Below are 12,304 nucleotides of genomic sequence, written 5' to 3' on the forward strand. Positions count from 1 at the left end.
CGTCAGAAAGTTTCTCAGCGTAAAATGTTCTCCTGTAAACCTCTTTCTTTCTTTCTCTCTCCCTCTCTCTGCCTCTCTCCCCTCCAACGATGAAGCTACTTGAGTGGAATTACAGTGGAACCCTGTGACGTGTTTTAAAGCGTGACTACACAAACTTAAGCGCAACGATGGAGCTCGTCAGGCTTCTGGATGCGGAAGGTGATGAGTGACACAACTGGGAACAAGGGATCTACAACAACAGCAGCAACTTGCACTTATCCAACAGGAGGCCCATCAGCCTGTTTGATCATTATTTCAGCACACCCTCCCCACCGTATTCCAATGACATGATTGAGTCTTGGACTCAAGTTAAGGCTGGAACATCCAACAACACGAGTCACAAGCAGGAAGAAGAGTTAGTTGTGTTAATAACGGAAATTTGAGTTGCATTACTAATGGTGAGAGCTTGTCGGGAAGCCTGTGTGTAATTGTTCAGGTGTCTCTCACCAATCTTCTGGAGTAAAAGAAAACCTCTCTGCATCGCTCTGAGACACATTGCAACCAATTTTAATTTTCAGCAAACCGAAACAATAAGCTGCCGTATATTAAAAAAAAGCACACAGCCTGTGATATTTCACAGATACAATGACATTTTGTGGAAAAAAAAATGCAAATGAGGGTTCCCGAGATCAAGTGTGACAGATGTTCGGTTTATTTGAATCACTTGCAAGTCTAGCAAGTGGGAGAAAAGAACATAAGAACTTGCTAGGCGAAAGAAGTTCAGTTTGCCTGCCACCATCCTGGCAATCGCATGACATGTTGTGTCACAAACTGTATGTAGTAGAGCTCTTTATGTTGCACATTCTCAAAATAGCTGAGCACGGCAGAGAGTAACAGAACCCAGACAGGAAACGGGACTTATTTGACACCCATTATTAATCGCAAACCTACCCAGACCGAGGTCTCTGATCCCGTTACTAAATGGTGAGACGCTAAACCGAGGTCCTGCCTACCTGTTCAGGTGGACGTTAGAGATCCCAAGGCACTAATTGAAAACAAAAAGGGGAGTTTCTCCTGGTGTCCTGGCTGATAACCCCCCTATTGGTGATAGACAAAACAAATAGTTACTCGTGGGACCTCACTACGTGCGAATTAGTGCAGTGAAAATTCTCTAAAGCGCTTTGAGCTGTTTTGCCGATGCATTGGGTAAAGTTGTATATCAAATGCAAAGGTAATTAATAATTATAAAGCTGTTAGAGAACAGATTGTGCAACCAGCTCTTCAATGACACTATGAAAAAAAGGTCCCTTAACTGTTCTTGGGTGGCCCGCTGTATAGTTGGAAGCATTAATATCACAGCAGCACAAACTCTTGTCCTCCCAAGTGTACCTTCCCAAGGTGGTCTCTGCAACCAGCCAGTCATCTGTCACATAAGTGACAGTATAAACCCGACTACAATTAGTAAGCACCATCTCCACTTTCTCAGGGCTCCATTTACAAAGCACGTTTCACGCTGGGAGGAGGTCTCAAAGTGCTACCGAGGGCTGGAGAGCACCACGGCTGGGATGGGAGCTGAGAAGGGGTGAGGAGAGGAAAGTGGGGTCGAAGAGCTACGTTTTGAGACAGGCCTTGAAAGAGTGGGAGAGAACAAGAGAAGTTCTTGTTGCTGGGGAAGCAAAACTGTTGGAGAAGCCTGGTGTCATTTGGTTCGACCCGAGATCTTTGCTGATTCACAATTCCAGAGTAGCCGGCACTGAGCTATCGTGCACGAGAGAAAGTGCGAGCCCTCGATTCATAGACCTCAGAAGGAAATGTTGAGTCCTTTCACTCAGTGGTTGACCTGCGGTTATCTTTGTGGAGGTCGACTGCCTGCATCATGTAGCACTGCTATACCTGCTTCCCTCAGACTGGGCTGTATTACCTTTGGTCTTTTACAATAATCACTATTGATCCATCTCCTTTGCATGATACGATACTCAGTAAAACTCTCATGGAATATTACGCATAGCCTAATGCACCTGGGTATGGTGGGAGGGGGCTTTCACTGTATTGGAGCAGCTCGGAATAAACTGAATTGTTTTTTTTCCTGCAGACAGGGAGAGTGAAATCTTACTCTGATTCCAATTGGCGTTACGTTCAACACTTTCGCGCATAGGGTAAAAATAAAAATATTCTGATTATTATTTTTTTGATGAAATCCTATCAAGTTCACCTTAGTACACTAAGGTTCTTTGGGTGATATGCATTGACCCATTGCCCCTAACTACCCCAGGAATCAAATGCTTAACAACAGAAAAGAAGAGATCAGTCAGGACTCATCAAATGACTCTGTACCAGCGGACAATATCCTGCCACCAATGCCAGTCTCTTAGTAATTTTGAATACCAAGTACGTTAGTAAATGCAATTTAAATCCATTCTTTCAATGGGGCGATGGCTGCAAATGAAGCCAACTGTAGACTGTGATGAATTCCTTTGACAGCGAGCAATGAATATCTTTGGAAGTAATGAATACGTTTTTCTGGAAAATAAAATAATCAATTTGTTCTATCATGTAAAGTTGGCCATTCATCATCAACATCTGCTGTCACAATCCGGCAAAAATAAATCAAATAATATCGGCATTTTCCTATCGATTAAACTATGGGCTTTGGGCAAAATCTCTCCTGGAAAGTTTAGCATTAATCTGGTGGATGAGTCAAGAGTGCAGGTGTGGCCCCGTGCATTGGAAATCTACAGGGATAGAAAGCGCTTTGGAGAGACGGCATCATTTATTTCTGCCATTCAACTCAAACCGTACTACAACAGAAAATGTCCAAACTAAATCTCGCACGAGGCGTAATCCATCATGGATGGATAACCCGCCATGCTTGTCTCACACCCTTAAAGCCAATTACTGACAAGTATCGAACAAACAGCAGGAAAATAATGACAGCAAATGACAGTAAAGCATTTCTCAATCTTAAGGCGAGCGTGATACCAATTAGGCGATCGCAAAACGTGCACGCAGCGTTCATTTTTTAAAAGCTCTTTCTTTACACTTGTAATACGCTCATAGGCTCAAGGGTGAAGCTTCTTCAAATACTTCAGAGATGGTGTTTACCAGGTCTGTTAAGCCACGATAATGCCCGGGGTTAAGTCGTAGCCGATCAAGCATGACATTTAAGCGCTCTGAGTCGCTACCCGGCGTGAGGGGCGCTATGTAAATGCAAGTTGCTGTTGTTGTTGTTGCTGGCACACCATTGCTGTGGATGCATACTGTTGGGTCACAAGGTTATCTTTGTATGGCCTCCCTTGGGGGAGGGAGGAAGAGAAGGTAGATAAGTGGGTGTCCTTTGAGCTAAGGTGACTCGCTTTAGCAATCTTAAGTTTTAAGACAAATGCTCTTCACTCTCCATCGTGAGACCAGCAAAAAGTGCAGCCGTTATCGAACACTCGGGTCCTTTGCGCCCATCAGTCGGGTAAAATTTACAAGCATAGGGGCAGACTAAGCTTTCACACTGAACATTCTCTCCTGTCACCGTGTTACTGGCGTACGTCCCTCGTGTCTTTGATTTTGGACGTCCAATAAATTCTATTCATTCAGATGTCGCAACGCAACCATAAAGGGAGATTGATTCACAACATTTCGCAACGACTGTTTACGGTGACGGCAGCACATTAACACCACTGTAAACCCAGCTCGTAAACCGCTTCAAGATCCTTCTTTGGGGTCTCATTGTGATTCCGCAATGTCAACCGCAACCACTGCCGATTTTCTCCCGGAAACGCCTCCGGCCGCGATCCCATTTCGCGGAAGGCAGAGATAAGATCGACATACGTTCGAGCAACGATCCAGTGGGGGTGAAGTGATCGAGTAGGTAGAGGGAAGGAGTTCAAAGTTCAAAGAGGAATAATGAGGAAACATTGCCCCGAGGTACATTTATGTGGCACGTGACACTGGCTCATCTTCCATTTATCTCTGAAATACAGTGATCTTCTCAAATACAATTTCCCTTATTAATTAGACATTCATAAGCACTTCCATGGCTTTCAGGTCATTACACGGGATGACTGTGTAGCAGCCAATTAGCCCCCGTAATGGAGATTAGTACGTTCAGCAGCTGGTGATTATTTTCTTAAGCAAATTATCGCCGTTTCCCTTTTAGCTTCTGCTTTTTACGCGAACCCTTTCAACAACAAAAAATGCCACCCACCTCGAACCACCGACACACAGCTGAACAAATTGCTAAGATGAGGCTTTTTTTTTGAAAAAAGGAAACCGACAATCATTTAGTGAAATGAAATAAATTTCCCTCCAATTAGCTGTCACCCGCCCTCGATTAGCCTTGACCTTCCCAATCCCCTTCTCCCGATCTCACCCACTATACCCCTCTATTCCATCTCTCTCACGTATACATCTACCCCTCTTTTTTCGATGTGGCTTTGGTTACCTTCCTCATTCCCTTCGCCTTCCTGATCTCCCAAGAGAAGCGAGAGGCCCCGGGTTAGATGTCCTCCTAGGGCGACACCCCGCTCAGGCAAGTTTCCTTACTCCACACGTCTGTTTACCAGCGGGAAGTGGCGATATTTTCGCCCACAAATATACAGTCAATTCGCTTTACGGTATATTCTGTGAAGGGGATAATAATCCCTCCAAAAAAAAGGTCACTCAATCCACAGCCGCACAAGCACAATGGGCCAAATGGCCTCCTTCTGCGCTGTATAATTCTAAAGGTTTGTGGGACGCTGCTGTGCACATTTGGCTGCTGCATTTCACCCACAAATACACAGTCAATCCATTTTATAATAATAATAATAATCCTTGCATTTGATATAGCGCTTTTCACGTCGGGAGGACGTCCCAAAGCGCTTCACAGAATACACTGAAAAGTGAATTGACTGTATATTTGTGGGCAAACGCGGCAGCCAATTGCGCACAGCAATGTCCCACAAACAGTCGTAGATTGAAAATGACCAATTTATTATTGTTTTTAGTTTTGGAGGGATTATTATTAGGCTCTGTGTGGAGTAAGGAAACTTGCCCAAGGTTTCACCCTCTGCCTGGCAATATATCCTATGAAGTGCTTTGAAACGTCGCACCGAGGTGATAAGGTGGTATATCAAACGCAAGGATTATTATTATTATAAATGTTGCCATTGTCCAGGTTCCTCTTAAATGCATTAATGCAAGCATTTAAAACCGATTTAAATGAAAAGTGCTACAGAAATGTATCGCTGCTGCCCACAATACACTCTGTATGGATGGCCAGGTCTGAACTGAATCATTATTTAACTGAACCACTAGCAGACCAGCACGTTGAGGCTATTAATGCTGTATCAGGCGTTGAATATTTATGCTCTTTCAAGTCCTCTCAGCCCCACGACCTTTATGGTCTGGAGCGAAAGACACAGGGGCTTACAAAAAGTCTTTGACAGATGTATAATAAATCCTGACCCAACAAACGCCCCTCAACAAACCAGCTACACGTGTATCAGGTTCCGACTGATTCAAGAGCACTTTCCACCGAAGGGAAAATCATTGAAACGATGCAGGTTTGTTCGCACGACTGACGGATACCACTTTTTTTTCTCTCTCTCTCTCTCTCTCTCTCTCTCTCGGGTTGCGTCTCGCAAAATGACGGAAAGGTAAATTAGGAGAGGAGCACAAGTAAATTAAGCGAACGGCGCACTTTGGTAGACAAATCGTTGACACTCAAGCCACTTCCCAGAAATGATCGATGGCAATCTGCTCGCTCAAATCCCGAAGGAGGTACCGTGGGCGGCTGAGTCAAGTGTCTTTGATGCTCTGTTGCGTGTCGAGGGTGGGGGGGGGGGGTGTCTGTGTCTTACCTGACTTCCCCGGTGTCCTCCGTGACTAAGACGTCTGTCTTGCAGCTGGCGAGCGGACTGATGGACAACTCCACCGGAGGCACCACGAAGCTCTTACTGACCGGCAACCACAACCCTTGGCCCAGGCTGTAAGTGGATCTACGGCAGAAACAAAACGGGTCATCTGTCGAAAACCGTTCAACATGCGCACTGTGATCATCTATAACGACGTGCAAGAAACTTAGGAATGTGCAGGAACCTAAAAAAGAGCCCCACAAATATCTACCTAGCTGTTTTTTTTAAGTGCCATTGCTCCCTCATTCGCATTTCTCTCAGTCTGTTCCCCCGTTCCCCCCCGTCCCCTCCACACCGCCATCAATTGTTTCCGGACATTACCTGCATTATGCCTTTCCGTCACCTCCCGGCGACAGATAAATACTGGAATGTGGAGAGGTTTGGAAATGGCACTTCAAGTCAACTGAGCAGTGGCCCCGGGTAACAATCTGCAATGCAGCCCAGTCCCATCTCCCGAACCAATCCCTGAAATGATTCCCTCATTAAACAGTGCCTGATTCCTTCTTGAGGAAGCTGGTAAAAAAAAAAACTGTGACAAAAATCCAAAATGCAAAACCGAAATGGTTCTAACGTGAAGCTTGTTTTCAAGTATCAAGTCGTGTCACTGACACCCGTGCTCAAATGGTTTAACGTGAACCTGAGCTTTAGTTGGCCTACGTTAGCAATCAATTGTGAAGCCACTGGACAAAGCAAGCTTAATCCATTAACAAAACAGAGCCTTCAAAGAAAGAGTTATAGGGACATAATAAGCCGTGGCGGACTTTAAACCTTCATCAAACAGCAATAGAGAAAAAAACAAATTCCGTCTACTCAATAATCTATAAATCCTGCTTCCAGTTTGTTACAAACATAAGGCTAACGTAGAGTGATCTTTCTATTCCCTTCTCCCTCACGAGTGCATTTAGTTTCCTCCAAAATATTTGGCAGCTTTTTGCTTCAACCTCAGTTTCTGGCAGTGAGTTCCACACTGTTGCGGTCAAGGTTAAAAAAGGGTTTATACACAGATTCCCTTGTGGAGGATGGTGTGGCTGGGTTTTTATACTGTACTCCAGCCAGGGAGAGGTGACCAGCATCTGTGTTTTGTTTCTGGAGTGTTAATTTGTTTCGTTAATCGGCGTTCAAGGGAAAGACTGAATAACAGGTTGCAGAATCAGAAGAAAATGGAAACAGCCCGAAATATAACCAGAGTATTAATCATCCTTTCATTTGATACGACCTTACCAGGTCATCAAAAATGTCCAAACAAATGGCTGTATTTATAGGCGAATGCGGCAGCTAATTTGCGTACAGCATTGTCCCACAAAAAGCCCTGGAGTTAATGGCCAATTTTATCTGTTGCCCAGAAAACCGGGAAAAACTCCCTTCTCCAGCATTGATCTGGATTAGCAGCTTGGACTGTGAGCTCAAAGGACCAAAGTAGGGTTTGAATCCACAGCCTTCCGACTCAGAGGCAAGAGTGCTACCTACTAAGCCAGGCTGACACCAGGAACCAATGTCTAACCGAGCGTTTGTGAAATTTCCTTTCAACCTTTCAGAGCCTCTATGTTCGCTGCTAAAGCACTGCAACCATTAACACGGGTGACGCCCCCTCAACTAAACAACAGACAACGACTCAGTTTTGTTCGTTCTGTACCTGAATATCTTTTCTGGTGCCTGTTCTCCTGTCACCAGGTCATAACCTCTTTCGAGCGTTGTGTACGGCCAGGGTCTGAAAAGACAAACAGCAAAAAGAGCCACAGAGTTACACACGCAGAGTGAATCGAGAGCGACACAATGCATTGAACCGGGCTCGGTGTTGCTCGAGTTCAGAAAATGGTAGCACAGAATTTCACACAAAAAAAGTTGAGATCAATAAGAAAACAGTCCCAAAGCTGCTCGCGATGTACCCTGAACACCTTTGGTTCTCAATGGCTTGAACTGACCCTTCATTTTGTCCCCATTCACTTCTCACACAAAGGTGCTTATGGACTCGATCTGGGGAATAACCAGCATGACAGCCGCATTCGCCTGAAACAGAGAAAGAGGAGAAATATTCAATCGAAAGACAAGTTCACCTCCTCGCTCACATCGCCTTGGGCCAATTGCTTCCCAAATCCAGGAGCACTTTGATTTAACAAAATAAATACTCGTTCGCCCACCAAAGCACCATCCCTCCGCTTCACAGTGAAATCCTGTGAAACGCTTTGAGACGTCCTCCCGACTTGAAAGGCCTTGTTCCAAATGCAGGGATTACTATTAAATTTAATGTGACACCTTTCACGTCAGGACGACGGCTCAAAGTTGCCTCAGAGGGATGACTGTACAGCGAATTAGGGACGGAGATATGAAGCCAAAATGCCTGTGGCAATGTCAAAAAATCGCACACAGTCAATGTCATTGCAATAGCAGTAACACTCACATTCTCATGGTGAGAGTGTCAGTCAGGCCACGCACGAGAATGTCCCACAAACAGAGAATGAGCAACATTCAGAATCCACTACTCTGCCATCTTTTGATGGACCTCTCACAAAGCTCTTAGTCTGAGTCATATTCTTAGACAATCTCTATCCCCCGCAGTCTCATTCACTGGGGACTGAAGCATATCCCCCTAGAGGTAATTTGAACCTTAAGAGCCTTTCCTGCCTGGTTGGATTCAAAAAACGTACAAGACAGATATGCTGCGTGCTCCAAAACAGAATGAAATGGATTAGCCACTTAGCTGTCTTGTGCTTAGAATACTAACGTGGTAAGAAACACCTGCAGTGTACATCACACAACCCACGCCTTCATAACAAGGCAAACCCCCACAACTGGACAGGCAACGTAAAGCTGCTCGTTGGCAGTCGGGCATTCAGCATCTATGCCCCCACACTCTGGAACTCGCAATCTCTCCGCCTCCCTTGAAGTCTTGTCTAAAGACTTTCCTTTTTGGCCACCCTTCCACCCCCACCAGTTGGTTTACGCGTTGGAAAAAAAGACGACAAGATTGTCATAAATCCACAGCAACTGCAGAATTGTAAAGTGTTCACATTTTTTAGCGTGGTCGGATACTAAAGATTAAAAGCTCTGGGACCCATCCTGCAAACTCGGAAGCAGTGATTTATCACTTGTTGAGCATCGCAATTCATAACAAAGAGGCAACAAATTAAAAAGTATACGTTATGAGGCATATGTAAAGGGAATGGGGGTTAATGGATGGGGGAAAAATGGATGGAAACTTAGAGAAAGGCGGAGGGAGGGAGGGAGAGGGGGAGGGAGGGAGATATGAAGCTCAGCGACCCGCAGCAATGTCAAAGATCGCACACAATCAAGCCTGTGCGATAGGACACTGCAATATCAGTGACACTCGTGATGCTCAGCAAATATTTCTGTGCAGCGATAAATCTTATCAGTACCACACGGCTGCTGCCTAGCCATTCATCACTGACAGCCGCATTGTGGCGGAATGAACACAATACAACCAGCACAAAAATTAGTGTCTCGGTGGATGGCAGATAAAACGTCTCACCCCACCCTTCCCTCCTTCGCCCTGAATCCCCCAACCACACCTCCAGGAACCTGGAGCCTGATTGCCTGAGAGGTGATGATGGAGAGGACAAGACCCAGCTCAGCTACCGATGTTCCTCTTGGTCGAGAAGGTAGTGTTCGACACCGAAACTCTCAACTGAATAAGGGAATCGAGGGCCAAGATCCTGGTTCTCGGTACCAGCGTGCTCAGAGCCTTGGCTAAGGAGAAGCAATAAAAGAGGAGTCAAAACGCCATTTGTGAAGGAAATCGGGAGGAGAAGCCGACGCTCAAGTTAGCCGAGCTTCATGCAAACGCAAGTACTGAGCAGACAATATAGGCTGGCTTTGCGACTGGCATCTCAACTGCTCGAAATGGTGACAAGCGCGATACAAATGTCATTTTGAATAGGTATCGTATTGTGTTTAAAGATGGCTTCTTAGGCACGGTAACCTATCTGCCTGTAGATGTACGAAGGAAGAGAAGGCAAGTGGGCAAGCGAGAGAGAGAGTGAGAGAGAGAGGACAGTCATCTCTGAGTCTCACTGTTCCCCCACAAGCAGTTGCAGAATTGGTAGAGGTTGTGCACGACAAGGGTGTGTGAACTAAATCAAGGCAACGCGCGTGTATTCTCAACGGGGCTCTAACCAGATGTATAAGTAAGTAGACGGTTTGACTTACACCGTGAGAGCAGAACCAAAGGGAATATAGGCTTGAAATTAAAAAAAAGCCTGAAGTGGGACTGGAGATTAGTGTCTCTCTCTCTCTCTCTCACACACACACACACAGTGGTGGTGGAGCCAACTCCCAATGGGAGTCAACAAGACGCTGCATTGATTAACACCTTCCAAAGAGCTCGGCAAAGGCAGGGACACGGTTTGGGGCTGGGGCTGGTTGAAGTCAAAGAGTCTGAGAAAGATTTTTTAGCGGAATAGAAACTTGGGATACAGTATAACACAGTAGTTTATGGGACGTGACATGTGGAAGCGACTGCCAGGATGGTGGAAGGCAAAACTGGATGTACTTTGGTCTTACTTCGTCTAGCAACTCTTTTTGTTCTTATGTGAAGATATCTGAGCGGTCAAGGCGGGGGGCGGAGGGTACCAGGATGGAAGACGACTGGGACAGGGCTGGTAGGGAGGGCGGCTGAGGGCAGGACGCTGGTGTGAATGGTCGACAAGCTGGTATAGAGGGGTCTTTGCCCAACTGAGGTGGGATGTTAAAGATTCTATGTAGAGCTTTCTCACAGCAGGTAGAATGGATGGCTGGGTCGTAGGGAAACAGACAGATAATATTTCATACCATAGTGCGGTCTGAACTCAGGCTTGCTCAGCTGAATAGCCAGCTTCTCTGTCATTCTATGCTTTATGCTGGCAAGGAGGCTCAGGGCTAAACCCAACAGTGTAATTACAAACTGGGATAACTGCTGGGTTTTTTTTTTAAATGAGCTTCCGAGACAAACGAGCGAACAAAAAGATCATGGTTTCATCCTGGTCACCCAACCTGACCTGTTGCCTCTCACTGTTAGACACGGCTTCCAATGGTGAAGGTATATCGAGAGGTGCAGTGATATCAGTCAATGGAATCCTGTCACAGCTGCAGTATAGCATGGAGTCAATTTGCGCAGTGACAGAACGAGCCGTAAAGATCTCATTCCCAGAGCCGAATACTAACCGTGACAGGTTAGGAATTGAACCATAGATATTGGGAGGGAGTGACAATTTCGCGTCAGCCCATTAGAGTTCAGACAATGCCAGAACATGACGATTTATGACAACCCTGGAGTTTGCTTTCCAGTATTAAACCCTCCCAGCTGCCAGCGCTATAGCGTCCATTGTTCTCCCATTAACAGTTTATCGCACACAAAGCTTCTCCCTCACTAACTACATTTAATGACTTTGGAATGCAGAATTGTTGCATTTGATTATACCGCCTGATCACATCGTCAAAACATCTCACAGGATTTACTGCAAAAATGCAGTGATGACTGTGTTTCCAGATTAACGTGGCAGCCAATTTGCACACATCAATGTCCCACGAACAGCCATGAGAGTAGGAACAGGGATTCTTCTCACTTGGCTCCTGAAAGTTAACCCTGCAAGTTACAGCTCTGAAGGGTAGAGGTGGTCCTTGATGGGCAAGCAGTGGGAAGCTTGCCAGACAGTGCTTTCGAAGGCAAGCAGCATGGTTTTAACTGGTCAGACTCCAGCAGTTACCCCAAATTACACTCTGGATTCCCCCCTCGTTGCTCTCCGCTGCTCTAAGGTCTGGGTTGTTGATTCACCCCAGAATTGCTCAACGAAAACTGCTTTCAATTAACACAGCAACAATGCATCAGGTAGGTGGGACACCCAAAGCACCGGACAGGCGGACAAATCAAAGAATAATTGGGAAATAAACCACATACTCCCAAAAACAGAAAAGAAGAGAAGAGAGGGACAAGAAAATCAAAACACTTCCAAGGACAGTTTTCCCAATATTTATAGTTCAATTCCTAACCTGTCGCGGAAAATCAAAGGCAGAGGAATTGACGATTCAATCTTGTGGTCCGTGCCAACCTGAAAGCGGGTAACCGACACACTGCACTCGCTCCTTAAGCGACACCTGTGTATCATACTGATCTATCATTTCGATAACGGAGCTTCAAATAGCTTCGCAAAACTTCTCCACTCTCTCGCTCTCTTTCAAACACCGAACCGGGTCTCAAATCTCGGAGAATAATCAAACGCCTGGCAAATTCAGCAAACGTCTAACAACTGTAAACAGTAACATTCAGTAAACGGTCCCGTCCTGCGGCTAATCTTTACCTTGACGCTAGGGTTTCATGTATGGGCTGATTCCACCCTGGCACTTGCTCGCCGAGAGCAGTGAGAACCGGCCAACATAGACACACGTTACACCCTTCTCAGACACAGGACCCACGGACACCACATGCAGATCCTCGCACGAGCACATAC

The 12,304-nt window shown here is 45.7% G+C and overlaps 1 protein-coding gene across 6 annotated transcripts in view; it reads right to left on the reverse strand.

The window, feature by feature from the left end:
• The window catches only part of LOC103180398 (astrotactin-2), a 390,078-nt gene that overhangs the window by 160,921 nt on the left and 216,853 nt on the right, over positions 1–12,304 (reverse strand). For all 6 annotated transcript variants that reach the window (XM_042337318.1, XM_042337320.1, XM_042337323.1 and 3 more), the window contains 3 exons: positions 7,787–7,871; positions 7,498–7,572; positions 5,811–5,948 (listed from right to left, as the gene is read on the reverse strand). In XM_042337318.1, coding sequence (XP_042193252.1) covers positions 5,811–5,948; positions 7,498–7,572; positions 7,787–7,871 — 298 coding nt within the window. The remainder of the gene's footprint in view (positions 1–5,810; positions 5,949–7,497; positions 7,573–7,786; positions 7,872–12,304) is intronic.

This window comes from Callorhinchus milii, unplaced genomic scaffold, assembly GCF_018977255.1.
Source record: "Callorhinchus milii isolate IMCB2004 unplaced genomic scaffold, IMCB_Cmil_1.0 Scaffold8, whole genome shotgun sequence".
NCBI classification, from domain to species: domain Eukaryota; kingdom Metazoa; phylum Chordata; class Chondrichthyes; order Chimaeriformes; family Callorhinchidae; genus Callorhinchus; species Callorhinchus milii.